The 15,560-nt window shown below is 32.0% G+C and overlaps 1 protein-coding gene across 1 annotated transcript; it reads right to left on the reverse strand.

The window, feature by feature from the left end:
- Positions 1–5,134: 5,134 nt before the first annotated feature.
- LOC132255049 (uncharacterized) lies at positions 5,135–7,808 on the reverse strand. Its single transcript, XM_059742673.1, has 4 exons — positions 6,872–7,808; positions 6,659–6,789; positions 6,478–6,553; positions 5,135–6,384 (listed from the first exon to the last, which is right to left on the reverse strand). Exons 1-4 carry the CDS (start codon positions 7,074–7,076, stop codon positions 5,204–5,206), a joined length of 1,593 nt encoding a protein of 530 aa, XP_059598656.1. The 5' UTR covers positions 7,077–7,808; the 3' UTR covers positions 5,135–5,203.
- Between the last annotated feature and the right edge of the window lie 7,752 nt (positions 7,809–15,560).

Consider the following 15,560-nt stretch of genomic DNA (forward strand, 5'->3'; position numbering starts at 1 on the left):
TTAATTTATATACCCTAGGTTGGATTGTGGAAAGCCCCAAACTTAAATCAATCGAATTTAAAATCAATATTCATTTTTTATTAATTTAATTTCTTTTACTTAGTTTCACATTATTCACATATTGTCTTTCACTTTAGGATTTAAACAGAAGCAATTCATTTATTCTAGTATTGACGATTTTCATAAGCCAGTCCTTGAGGACGATACCCGGAGTACTACAAAAGTTGTAGTGACTCTTTATCTACTTTTTCTTGACCAGAATTGCTATGTAAAAAAGGCTAAGTATTTTGGTACAACAAAGAATTTCGGTCAGTAAGCCAAACAATTTCGTTACTTTGTGTGGATTAGAGCAAACGTGTTTCAATTTCTCTCACAAGTAGAAGATGACGCAGTTTATGAGAGAACTTTAATGACCAACTTCCTAATGTAAGTGTTTGGTTCCCATACATGAACCACCATTCAACTGCAAGGGAATTCATAATTATATAAATACTAATGTGATGAATTTACAATAATGATAGTCAAATTTTTTTCTATTAAAAAATACTACTCACCAAGCACCATGGTTGACCTTGATGCAACCGTCGCTCGATCACCGAATTCTCTATTTCCATCTAAAAAAAACACAAGTTATGTATTCAATATTTAATTTGTTAATATCATATTTGTTAGTAAACGTTCAAATAAAATGATGAATGAAATTATTCTTTGATTAGATTGAGTAAAATAAGAGTTTCATATTTACCTCATTTCCAAATTGACCAATCGATTCAACATTTGGGTCTAATTTAGCAAATACATTATGGACTGCTTGAATTAAATCTGGATCACTACCAACTCCAAGCCTATATTGAAACCTTGGATTCAAGAAGTATGCTATAATAAAATTATGTAGATTTAATATTGTGTAAGAGAAAATGAAATAAAATCAAAGTAACAATTGATGAAAATTAAAGTACCTACTGCATGAAGTGGATGTTTTAATGTTTTCTTCCAATGATCTTTGATTATTTTGAAGATCCAATCGCCTACTTGTTGACGAATGAGATTCTCTTTCATCACTTGCATAAGCTCGTACACAAATGACATTGTGGAAACAACTTCTGAATCCATAATTCGAAGCACACATATAGTGGCTCAAAGTATGAAACAACATGGGCCACTCTATCCCAATACTGATGGTCAAACATTAGTTTCTCCATATCTCATCCAATGTTTGTCTGACTGAGCTTGTGTAGTGCTCATTCATCACTCATAAACAATTTCTTCAAATCAACCCCTTTTTTATGATGACTTTCAAGAACAATATAATTTGTAGCTTTCAATCGAACAGTGTCTCCAGCACAGTACTTTCTCATTTTTGAAAGTAACCAACCATGATTATAAATGAAGTTGGTTATCTTGTGGTCACTGCATATCACATTTGCAATACTAGGTTTTTTCCCGATGTCTTCAAACATTAAGTCAATGCAGTGTGCCACACATGGGGTCCAATATAAGTTAAACTTCTTCATTAACACCTTCCATGTTTTCACAAACATTGACCTATTATTTGTGACAATTTGGACCACATTATCTACCCCGACTTCTTTAATAACATTCTTCAATAGCTTGTATATGTATTTGTGGTCTTTGATATTGTTTGATGCATCGACTAACTTAAGGAACACCGTACTTCCTTTTGAATAGACCATGAAATTAATTATACTTAATCTCGTGGGCCCTGTCCATCCATCTAACATTATGGTCTAGCCATATGTCTTCCATTTCTTTCTTTGCTAGTTCACTTAAGCTTCCATATCTTTGTACTCCATTCCAAATACTTATTCTTTATTTCATATGGAGATGGAGGTTTGATTCCCATTCCTACAAATCATATGTAAGAAATATTTGAAACATGACACAAAAGACTACACCTACTCAAGGTATGAAACAATATAAAATTTGAGAACTTAGAAATTACCTACTTGTTGTGCACCAATAATCATATTCTTGAAGTGGTGAGAGTTTTCTTTATTGGGCGCGACGCTAATAGAATTTTCTTATTAAGTGTCTCATCGTTTCTTTACTTGAACCACCCTTTAATATATTTAAAAAAAAAAAATTCTTGTTGCTGAAGACTTGTAGAAGGAGGGTGCAATAGGTAGTGATGGGTTTGAAGGTCACGTAATTTGAGATTTCCACATTGTCGGTGCACCACTAGGGCATGACGACTCCCCTGTTTTACACTTGCTTCCCACAACAGTTTCATATTGTTGTCACTCCCATTCTATTGCATTCGATGCACGAAGCGCTTCTTGATAAGCATCCCGTTCATCCGGGTGCATATCTACACATGTACACTTTTTCATCTTTATCATCATCCTTGTCCATGACATGTGTATGCCTGGCCCCTATAGTGCCATGTAATTGGGCTCGGATTTCTTCAATATGTGTAGTTTTATTTGCTTTTGTTTTTGCTTTACTTTTTTCATGTAACATCTCTCGTATCTTTTTTTTCAATTAGGGTGGCATTGTAGGACACTTTTTGGTGTTTTTATTCAGGTCTCTATGCGTTATGAATTGACTAATGCCTCCGCTCTTCATCAACAGTCCACAAAAAATTACAAATTGTCCCATTTCAATTCCCCTCTACTGGTGAACAATACTTCCAAGTTACATCTTGACAGAACATGCCACTCCCACCACCTCCGCCTCCGCCTCCACCTCCACCTCCACTTCCACTTGCACTAGCCATTGCAAATCTATTAAACATATACTATTTAATTACAATTGAATAAAATTTAAATTAAACAAGTAATTAAAAAAAAAACTTATTGCAAATCTAGTAATCATGTCAATCAAACTTATTGCAAATGCACTAATTAATTACGATTGAAAAGAAAAAAATTGAAGAAATTGGGAAGTTACTAGTATTGTTAATTAACCTAATAAATTAACTAAGCTAAATTAATTCTAGGAAAATATACTAATTCATTCAAGAGTTAAAAAAAATACTAATTAATTCAAAGGTACTAATTAATTATGATTGAAAAGAAAAAAAAATTGAAGAAATTGGGAAGCTACTAACATTGTTAATTAACTTAATAAATTAACTAAGCTAAATTAATTCTATGAAAATTTACTAATTCCTTCAAGAGTTAAAAAATGTACTAATTAATTCAAATGTACTAATTAATTATGGTTGAAAAGAAAAAAAAATTGAATAAATTGGGAAGCTACTAATATTGTTAATTAACTTAATAAATTAATGAAGCTAAATTAATTCTATAAAAATCTACTAATTCATTCAAGAGTTAAAAAATGTACTAATTAATTATGATTGAAAGAAAAAAAAATATTGAAGAAATTGGGACTAATATTGTTAATTAACTTAATAAATTAACTAAGCTAAATTAATTCTATGAAAATCTACTAATTCATTCAAGAGTAAAAAAGTGTATTAATTAATTGAAATGTATTAATTAATTACGATTGAAAGAAAAAAAAAGAAGAAATTGGGAAACTACTAATATTGTTAATTAACTTAATAAATTAACTAAACTAAATTAATTCTATGAAATTCTACTAATTCATTCAAGAGTTAAAAAGTGTATTAATTAATTGAAATGTATTAATTAATTACGATTAAAAAGAAAAAAAAAATGAAGAAATTAGGAAACTACTAATATTGTTAATTAACTTAATAAATTAACTAAGCTAAATTAATTCTATGAAAATCTACTAATTCATTCAAGAGTTAAAAATGCACTAATTAATTGATATGTACTAATTAATTACAATTGAAAATAGAAAAAAAAATTGAAGAAATTGGGAAGCTATTTATATTGTTAATTAACTTAATAAATTAACTAAGCTAAATTAATTCTATGAAAATCTACTAATTCATTCAAGAGTTAAAAAATATACTAATTAATTGAAATGTACTAATTAATTACAATTGAAAAGAAAAAAAAATTGATGTACTAATTAATGACAATTGAAAAGAAAAAAAAAATTGAAGAATTAAAGAATACACTAATCAATTACACTTCAATACAAAAATAATTAAAATTTAAAACAAACATACCTTAAAAATAAGTGAGTAACCTTGGGAGCAATGAGAGATCAAAGATGAAATGTGGATGAAATTGGTGAAAAATGAGCTATTTTTGGAAAAAAAGTTGGGCCAAAATAGCTATTAAAATCTCATTTTACCGTTGCAAAACAAAATTGGCTATTTGATTAACATTTAGGCAAAATCTGACCATTAGATCATCATATAGCTGTTGGGGTTCAATTTTGGCTGTTGGATCACATCCAAATTCAATTTTGACCATCAAATGTGCATGAAATTGACCGTTGGAGCTCGGACCAGATCTGGATCATAAGATCAACGTGGGGAAGTTGGGAGTCATCGGATTAGAGGACTAGAGAAGCAGATGAAGGCACCCAGCTCGGAAGCTAGGAGCTGTCGCATTAGAGGACCATGGAAGTAGATGAAGGTGCCGATTTTCGTCAAAAAATCGGCAATACAAACTAAAATTTTGTTGATTAATTGCAGTGGCCAACGATTTTTTGAAGATTTCATTGATTTTTCGCTTGAAACTGATTTTCGGAGATTTTTCGTCGATTTTAACATAAATTTCTCTCATCGACATTTCACCCCCTTATTTCATATCACTGGGCATCGAAACCTGAAATTTCGACAAAAAAAAAAGGAGAAATTTTCATCTATGGTCTTAGAGATAAGAGAAAAAAAGCAAACTAGATTTTTTGGAAGAAAGGTATGCTCTCTTTAACTTTCTTGATATCTTAATTATGATTATTTCTCATCTCTTTTTTCTTTTTCCACCCAAGGATGAAAATATCGGTAATCACGGATATATCGGTAACTTGATTTTACAGATATATCGGATATATCGGAGAAATATCGGTGGATATTTTGGAAAAAAATTTCGGTATGCCAAAATGTGATCAAAACTCATGTAAATGTAAGAAAAACCTCATAGTAATGTAATTAGAAATATAATAGACAATTTAAAGTTGTCTTGTTGAAAAATTTGATATATGTATGATATAATTTGCAATATTAAATGTAATTATATCATGTCGGTGGATAAGAAATGTGAATTTTGTAATTGTACAATCATTATGAAGCTTCATGAAAGACTTGATTTCATTAAATATCAATAATTTGTACATATTATATTGCAATGACCCTTTAGTACCAAAATGAGGATCGATGTGGTTCAATGGAATTGGTAGATGAAGGAACCCCGTCTTGCTGTTGGAGACAATATTGGTACCAACTCATTGAGCCTCGATAATATTGGTTAAAAATTCTAACATGCCATGCATATATCTCTTGAGTCCTACCCACTGCCTCTACATGGATAGGATACTCAAGATTGACCCATGTGTTCATGTCAAATCCTCCTTGCATTTGATATGGAACTTGGTAAGACATTTGTGCAGCAGAGGGGTAGGTCGGGATACCATACTCTTCATCAGTTGAACTTGAAGGTTGACCATAACCCATCACATAAGGAGGGTAAACGTTAGCCTCATTTGAGGAGTCACTAAATTGAGTTCCTATACTCATAGATTCAAAACTCCTTGAAAGTAACTCCTCGTTATATGAAGTCATCGTCCGTTCTCTTCCTTTGTATGGCTTCCCAATAGATCCTATACCTGGACCAGCTCTTCTAGAGCCATGGTCTTCATCTTGTGTGCAATGCGTGAAATCATTTTCATAAGTGAATTGACTCATTGGATATTGACTTTGTTGGCGTTCCCCAATATCTCCTCCTGCGTGATCACTTCCATCATCAGTTCCACCTCTTGAACCATCGTAACCAGAAGCAGAAGTACCAGCAGCACTAGGTCTACTACTTTGGCCAATACTTGTGGAGTAAACCTCTTGGTGGGAATTCAATGCCCCTTGAAATGAATCCTCAGTATCTTTGCTAAAACTTTCACTGTGAACTTCTTCGGACAACACACGTTCAACATCAACTCCAAATTCTCGAGCATGAGCAGCAATTCGTGGATCAGGATTACCAACTTCATCATCTAAGTGTATAGGTCTGACCCGTTGGAATAACTGATTCTCTTTTTCTTCACCCACCTCGGCTGAAATGTCAAGAAGATCAAGGTAATCTTTCTCAGCAACTCGATCATTTTCTGCCTCCATATCGCGTAACTTTAGCTTCATATTGTAGTAACAGAAAACTAATTGTTGTAGTCTGGAGTAAGCCAAACGATTGCGTTGCTTTGTGTGGATTAAAGCAAATGTGCTCCAATTTCTTTCACAAGCAGAAGATGACGCAGTTTGTGAGAGAACTTTAATGGCCAAATTTCTCAATGTAGGTGTTTGGTTCCCATACATCAACCACCATTCAGCTGCAAGGGAATTCATAATTATATAAATACTTATGTGATGAAATTACAATAATGATAATCAATTTTTTTTTTCTATTAAGAAATAGTACTTACCGGGCACCATGGTTGACCTTGATGCAATCGCCGCTCGATCACTGAGTCCTCTCTTTGCATCTCGAAAAAGCACAAGCTATGTATTCATAACTTAAATTGTTAATAATATTTGTTAGTAAATGTTCAAATAAAATGATGAATGAAATAAGAGATTTTAGTAAAATAAGAGTTTCTTATTTACCTCATTTCCAAATTGACCAACCGATTCAGCATGTAGGTCTAATTTAGCAAATACTTCATGGACTGATTGAATTAAATATGGATCACTACCAACTCTACGCCTATATTGAAACCTTGGATTCAAGAAGTATGCTACAATAAAATTATGTAGATTTAGTATTGTGTAAGAGAAAATGAAATAAAATCAAAGTAACAATTGATGAAAATTAAGTACCTGCTGCATGAAGTGGATGTTTTAGTGTTTTCTCCCAACGATCTTTAAGTATTTTGAAGATCCAATCGCCAACTTGTTGACGATTGAGATTTTCTTTCATCACTTGCATAAGCTTGTACACAAACGACATTGTTGGAACAACTTCTGAATCAATGATTCGAAGCACCACGTATAGTGGTTCAAAGTATGAAACAACATGTTTCATTCTATCCTAATACGGATGATCAAACATTAGTTTCTCTATATCTCGTCCAATGTTTGTCCGACTAAGCTTGTATAGTGTCCATTCATCACTCATAAAAAATTTCTTCAAATCAGCCCTTTTTTTAAGAAGACTTTCAAGAGCAATATAGTTTGTAGCAAACCTTGTAGCTCCTGGTCGAACAATGTCTCCACCACAGTACTTTCTCATTTCTGCAAGTAACCAACAATGATTGTAAATGAAGTTAGTTATCTTGCGAGCATTGCGTATTACCTCGGCAGTACTAGGTCTTTTCCCAATGTCTTCAAACATTAAGTCGATGCAGTGTGTCGCACATTGGGTCTAATATAAGTTAAACTTTTTCATCAACAACTTCCCTGCTTTCACAAATGCTGACACGTTATCTGTGACAATTTGGACCACATTATCTACCCTGACTTCTTTGATAACATTCTTCAATAGCTTGTATATGTATTTGTGGTCTTTGATACTGTTGGATGCATCAACTGACTTGAGGAACACCGTACTCCCTTTTGAATAAACCATGAAATTAATTATGCTTAATCTCGTGGGCCCTGTCCATCCATCTGACATTATGGCACAACCATATGTCTTCCATTTTTCTCTTTGTTGGTTCACATAAGCTTCCATATATTTGTACTCCATTTCCAAGTACTTATTCTTTATTTCATATGGAGATGGAGGTTCGATTCCCATTCCTACAAATCATATGTAAGAAATATTTAAAACATGACACAAAAGACCACACCTACTGAAGGTATAAAACAATATAAAATTTGAGAACTTAAAAATTACCTGCTTGTTGTGCACCAATAATCATATTCTTGAAGTGGTGAGAGTTTGCTTTATTAGGCGCGACACTATCATAAATGAAGAATTTGCTTATTAAGCGTCCCATCGTTTCTTTAATTGAACCACCCTTTAACATATCTTTAATATTTTTTTGTTTTACCTTAGAAGACTTGTAGAGTGAGGGTGCAATAGGCGGTGATGGGTCTAAATGTCGCATACTTTGAGATTTCCGCATTATCGGTGCACCACTACGTCGTGATGACTCCCCTGTTTTACGCTTGCTTCCTACAAGATTTTCATGTTGTTGTTGCTCCCATTCTGTTGCCTTCGATGCACGAACCGCTTCTTGATAAGCATCCCGCTCATCCAGGTCCATGTTTGCTGGATACATGTACACTTCTTCATCTTCATCATCATCATCATCCTCATCCATGTCATGTGTATGCCTAGCCCCCATAGTGCCACGTAATTGATCTCTGATCTCTTCAATATCTATAGCTTTCTTTTGTTTTGCTTTACTTTTTTCATGCAACATCTCTCGTATCTCTTCTTTCACTTCGGGTGGCACTGAAAGATACTTTTTGGTATTGTTATTCGGGTCTCTATGCGCTAAATGATACTTGAATTGACTAATGCCTCCACTCTTCATCACCAGCCCATAAAAATTACAAATTGTCCCATTTCGGTTTCCCTCTAATGGTGAACAATACTTCCAAGCTAAATCTCGGTCGAATGTGCCACTCCCACCACCTCCATCTCCACCTGTACCTCTACCTCCACCTCCACCTCTACCTCCACCTCCACTTCCACTAGCCATTGCAACTCTATTGAAAATATACTATTTCATTACAATTGAATAAAAATTTAAATTAAACAAGTAATTAAAAATAAACTTATTGCAAATATAGTAATCATGTCAATCAAACTTATTGCAAATGTACTAATTAATTACGAATGAAAATATAAAAAAAATTTGAAAAAATTGGGAAGCTACTAATATTGTTAATTAAGTTAATAAATTAACTAAACTAAATTAATTCTATGAAAATCTACTAATTCATTCAAGATTTAAAAAATGTACTAATTAAACTTAACTATCCTCTTACTATCCTTTTGGTGTATTGACATTCATTTGAGCATTTAGTCCATGCCTTTTACATTGTACATGACTTGGGTGCATTAGGAGTTGCAAAAAAGATATAATTCATGGATTCCTTGTAAGTATATAAATTGTCCACAATCGGTTTATGGATTGGGCAATCCAGTGGAGATTGTAGTGCACCACCTCGTAATTGGTGGGATGACTTGTCTTAGCCGTTGGGATGGGTTTCCCATGTGAGTGCACTAGTGTATGTGATGCACACTAGATAGGACCTACAATGAATCATGAAGTAATGCTATTAGTTGTCATGATTCACCAAGTTATTATATTGCATGAACTCTTAACCAATGTTTTTAGAATTGAATCGATCATTGAACCAGAAAAGTTATCAATTTACGGTTTAGCAATCGGACCAATGGTCGAACCGTGGTTGAACCGGTGATGTCATAAATATAAAATTTATATTTTATTAAATTTGAAAAAATTTAAAAATATATCATTAATGTTTTTAATAATATTTTATTTTTAAAATTTGATATACCAAATTAAATTATAAAGATAAGTATGAATATATTAATATATTGAATAAAACATGTAAATATTTAAATATGAAAATATATTTAAAATGAAAAAAAAATAGAATATTTAATTTTTCTATGTATTTTATTATTTTAAAATTTGAAATTTATTATATTAATTAATTATAGTATTTTCATACTTATTATAAAAATAAAATTGAATATAAATAACTAATATTTATATTTGTTTAAATATTTTATATGATAAAATTTTAAAAAGAGAGTTAATATAAAAAATTCCAACATTATATATATTAAAAGAGTCACCCACTATAGTGGCTTCCTACTTTTTTTTGTGAATGACAAGTCCTTGGTCTGAGCCCTTCTAAGGACTGTGTTTATTTTCATTATTTGAGAGAATCCCACGTCAGAAACTTATGGCTTATAACTATAGTATATATATAGGTAGGTGTAGTCTTAAAGTAAGCAAAACAGTGGTAATGGGCCTAGGCAATCAACCCAACTCTAGGTCATGGGAAAGCGGCTAAGCCCAATCTATTTTGGTCAAAATGCTAGTTGATCAGTTATGTGAAAACTGGATGGTTTGACTAGTTCGACAACAGTCCAAATCAAAGGCGGGCCAATTACCTCAACTAATTGGTTGGACTACCCGATCCGGTTCGATTTATACAATAATGTTCTTAACCTTGACAGGATATTGAGTTTGTGCCCAAAAAAAAAAAAAAAAAGACTTTGACCTATGGGTGAGACCTTAAAGTGGTCATGTATCCCTATGGATTGGGTCACTATTGATGGAGGTTGGTGACAACAAGTATTCTCAATAGAGATACCATGATATCTCATGGGATTAAGATAATGTATCCCCTTAGGTGATCCAAAGGACATGTGATTATGAAATCTGTGGCCACACTAATTCTTTTTGTGGAATTTGACATATGCTCCTTGGAGTTAGAGTATGTCAGTTGATCAGATAATAAGTAAGATCTGTAACTCAAGGATTTGAAAGGTAATCTTAATTGGTGATAGCACTACCTTGTTATATTACAGACATAAATTCATGGGAAGTCTACATGCAGTGGATAATAGGTCATAGACCCAAACACTTGGTGTCTTGTTGTAATATACATAAGCTATTAAAGTGTAGTTGACTCGTTATAGTGGGATATTGAGTCAATTTTAGAATTTGATTTTGAGGGAACTAGTACTTTTATGGGTCCTAATGTTCCCTGTTGTGAGCTCATATTTCTTGATGGCATAGATTATAGAGGTTTGATCAGTTTTTAGTTTACTTTTGTGCATAAGGGCATTTTGGTAATTATGTAAGGTTGCATAGGGATAAGTGAATGGTATCTCTAGACTAGACTAATTGATTATTTAAGATCTTGTATGGTTTAATTAATCAATTATCAACCTTTTTAGGCTAGATTAAGTGACCCAAGCCCATGGTGGGCTTAAGTTACTTAAGCCCAATAGGAAGCCTATAAATACCCCTTTAGAGGTTAAGGTTTTCATGTGTTGTTATTTTCTCCCTATAGTCTAAAGAAAGAACCCTAGCCTCCACCCTTGAGATCTCCACTATCTCAATGCCTAGACACAAGGAAGAGTCATTGGGCTGAAGATCATGGTGTTTATGAGATCCATTATGACTTTGGAGTTATCTACATCATTTGGAATCGATTGGAGAACATTTAGATTAGAGGTATGTGACTTTATTATCTAGATTTATGATTTTTATGGTATCAATAATGGTTTTTATAACCATATGTTTGCGTTATGATAGATTTAGAGATGCCTAGGAATAGATGCATGCACCCTACGAGATCTAGGGGATGGGAACGAAGTGATCCGAGGTTCCTAACAACTGGTATCAAAGCCCTAGGGTAGGTTCTAACATGTTAGATATGTTCTAAGGTGTGTTAACTCTATTTTTCAAGGCTGTTTTATTTATCACATGAACCAAAAAGAAGAATGTATGTCAATACGATGATTATAATTGTGACCAGTTGTTATTTGTTCAATTGAATGAAATGGTTTTAATGATTTAATTGCCTTTTGATTCTCCATAAAGGTATCTAAAGGTAAGATCAACATACCTTTTATTTGGCCCATGGACTATGCAAGTGGGACCATGTGGGGTGATTTTAGGACTTCATATCCAATGTTAAGTGTATAACCATTTTCCTTGAACTATCAATGTCACCAAGTAAAGAACCCCACCGTGAGAGTGGTTGCTCTCAGTACAGACATATCTAATCTCGTCCATGTGGAGAGTCCATATCTCTTGATTCTTAGGGCTAACCCACTGTGGGGGTGGTGACGAACCCAAATCAAGATGGGCTTAACAATGGAGGTTGTGGGTTTGCCTAAGACCCTTTCCCACTTAATATTTTGAGATAAAAAAAACATTTTAAAACTATTAGTAATTTCCTTAATAAATAAATTATTTACTTTGAAAATTTCCAAAAATATTTATTTTCTAATAGGAAACCTAGTGTAATAGAAGAATACCAATATGGAAATTTTAAATTTTCCATGAGAGTAATTTTCAAAAAGAATTTTGATAAAATATCTACTCTCAAAATTTTAAAATAGATTTTCATAAAATTCTCCTTTTATACACAATTCCAATTAATAAATATTTTATCTAGGAACTGTTTCAAATAAATTTATTTCCATCAAATTACTAAACCTTTTGGTAATAATCTTTTAATGATAAATTATCTCTAATGAAAATTTTCAAAATATTTATTTTCCAAATTGGAACTCTTGTGTAATAAGGAAATTACCAATTTATGAGATTTTGAATCATCTTGAGAGCACCATATCCAAGAAAGGAACTTTTGCTTCCCATATTAAAAAAATTCTCATAAGATTTACTTTCCTTATTACTTACACTTTTCCAACTTAATAAATATTTTCATGGAAATTCCATAATAATTTATTCCATTAAATACTACCAAAAATTGAACTTTTTAGTAATTCCTTAATAGATAAAATATTCTTTATGAAAAACTCCCAAAAATGTTTATTTCCAAAAAAGAATTAAACAATCTATTTTGAAAAATATTTTCAAAATATTTGTATCTCTATTAAATTACTAAAAATTTCCAAAGTTATTTTGTCTGCTTATCATAAATTTTCTATCATGAGAGTTTTCAAATCCATTATTTATCTTTTAAATCGGGACTCTTATGCTAAAAGAATTGTTCTCTTATTCCTTATAATTGAACTATCTAAACAAAATGGTTTCTTTCTCTTTGGGGGAAGAGCCCGGAGAATCAACAATAGGTATAGTTTTCCTTCTCTCACCAAGAAAGAACGGGAAAATCTCCTAAAGTTTAATAAACATATTGTTATAAAGAAATAAAAATTTTCTTAGCAACAACCAATTTTAAAAAATAATCTTGGAAAATATATTCTCATGAAAATTTACTAAGAATAAAAAAATAAAAAATAAATAAAAAAATCTTTGGGTTCTAATACTTATTTTGGTAACCATTCTTAATTATAAATTATCTATCATGAATTTTCAAAATTAATTTATTTTCTTTCAATCGGAATCCTATGCAAAATAGGAAAAATATTATTTTATAAAGATTTGGAAAAACAAGAGTTTTTCCTTAAAAGAAATATTTTATTCTTAGAGATCTCAAAGATTTGAGAAGATTTTAAATAAAATTAAAATCTCTAAGAATTAATTTAAAAAATGTAAGAAAGCTCTTAATCATTTTTCCAACTTATCTTTTCTTTTTAAAAAAATAAAAATTCCTAACCATACACATTCCAATTTAAATAAGTTTTTCAATTTAAAAAAAAACATGAAAATTTATTTCCAATTAAGAATACCAAAATATCTCAAGGTCACATATACAATTAATCAAGAGCATGTAATAAAAACAAGGGAATAATTAAATAAAAAAAATTTCATGGTCTTTAGGGATCCTATTGCATATTCGATAATCAAAGTTTGGATAAAATCTAAACTATCAAAAATAGCTATACAATAAAATATAGGGTTAGTGAAAACAAAAAACCCAAAAGGCCTGATTGCTACCAAAATGAGCCCAAAAGGAGAAGCCCAAACAACTAAAAGGAATTGGATCCATATGTAATCCAATAACAACATGCTCCTTGTGCAACATTACTTCGATTAGTCATATCTCAATTGTTTCAACTCCGAATTGTGACCTGTTTAAAGCATTGGATTTCTGACTTCCTAAAATTCAAAACTATAGGTTACTTGACTCAGAAAACTTACTGTAAGTAGCTGCGATTTTGTCTCAAAATTGACGTCACTATGCTACCATGCACTTTGTACAACCTTATTTCAATCAATCATATCTCTCTCATTTCAACTCCGAATTTCAATATGTTTAAACCATTGGATTTGTAACTTCCTAAGCTTTAAATCTATATGTGGCTTGTCCCAAGAAACTATTAGGAAGTAGTCCCAAGTTTGAGTTCAAGTCAACGTCACTATGCTGCCATGGATCTCAAACCAAAAACTTCCAAGATTGCTTCTTCTTTCTTTAACCACCATAGAATCTTCAAATAGAATCTCAAAAAGAACTTTCAAGATTCCTTCTTTTCTCTTGGGTCACCATAAATGGATACAAAGAACTGAATTTTTTACAACAATAAAAATTTCAATACTCCTTTAATGGAGCTTACAACCCATCTATTGAAAGCAAAGATTTTTTACAATCAAATAAAAATCATATACCTCTTATGGGTTGTACAACCCAATCTAGAGAACAATAATCAAATATCATATCACAATTATAATCAATCAATCCAAATATATTGATATATTTAATTGAATGAATAAAAATATTTCATTCATTCATCTCTTAGGGTCATGGGATGAATAAAACAATCCTACAAAATACAATTAACACACCTTAAAACAGATCTAATATGCTAGAACCTACTTTAGGGTTTTGATACCAATTGTTGGGAACCCCGGATTACTGTGTTCCCATGCCTTAGATCGCGTAGGGTGAATACAATTATCCTTAGGGCTCTCTAGATCTATTGCAATAAATAAACAAATATTAAAAAACAATAAGGATACCATAGAAAACATAAATCTAAGGAATAAAGTCACATATCTTTGATCTGAATATTCTCGAATTGATTACAAGCGATGTAGATAACTCTAAAGTCGTAATGGATCTCATAAACACCATGACCTTCCGCCCGATGACTCTTCCTTGTGTCTAAGCACTGAGATGGTGGAGATCTCAAGGATGTAGGCTAGGATTCTCTCTATAAACTAAAAAGGAGGATGGCAAGACCTGGAAACTCTAACCCTTAAAGGGATATTTATAGGCTTCCTACTAGGCTTAAGTGACTTAAACCCACAATGGGCTTGGGTTACTTAATTTAGTGCAAAAAAGTTATTGATTGATTAATTAACCATACAAGGCCTAATTAATCAATTAGTTTGGTCCAAAGATACCGCTCACTTATCCCTATTCAATCTTGCATAATTACCAAAACACCCTTATGCACAAAAGTGAACTAAAAACTCATCTAATTGTCTTAAGTTATGCTAACAAGGAATATAAGCTCAAAGGAGGGACTGTTGGGACCCATATGAGTACTAGCTCCCTCATAATCAAATTTTAAAATTGACTTAAACATCTCACTACAAAGAGTCAATTGCACTCTAATACCCTATGTATGTTATAATGGGACACCAAGTGCTCAAGTTCGTGACCTACACTACATACAGATAACCCATGAACTGGTGTCCATAATCTAATAAGGTAGTACTATCACCTATCAAGATTACCTCTCAAATCCTTCAATTACAAATCCCACTTATAATGTGATCAAATGACATATTCTAACTCCATTGAGCATATGTCAAATTCTAGTAAAGGAATTACTATGGCCATAGATTTCATGATCACATGTCCTTTGGATCACTTAGGACACACTGTCTCAATCCCATTAGATATCATGGTGCCTTTATTGAGAATACCTATTATCACTAGCCTCCATCAACAGTAACCCAATCCATAGGGA

The sequence above is a fragment of the Vitis vinifera genome, chromosome 14 (genome assembly GCF_030704535.1).
Source record: "Vitis vinifera cultivar Pinot Noir 40024 chromosome 14, ASM3070453v1".
NCBI classification, from domain to species: Eukaryota; Viridiplantae; Streptophyta; class Magnoliopsida; order Vitales; family Vitaceae; genus Vitis; species Vitis vinifera.

Excerpts from the sequence above, each read along its gene's own strand:
- LOC132255049 (XM_059742673.1), bottom strand. The coding sequence starts at position 7,076 with ATGAAACATGTTGTTTCATACTTTGAACCACTATACGTGGTGCTTCGA. Across the intron at positions 6,554-6,658 it reads TTGGTCAATTTGGAAATGAG|CTTGTGCTTTTTCGAGATGC; the intron begins GTAAATAAGAAA and ends ATGAATACATAG. Across the intron at positions 6,385-6,477 it reads AAGGTCAACCATGGTGCCCG|CTGAATGGTGGTTGATGTAT; the intron begins GTAAGTACTATT and ends ATTCCCTTGCAG.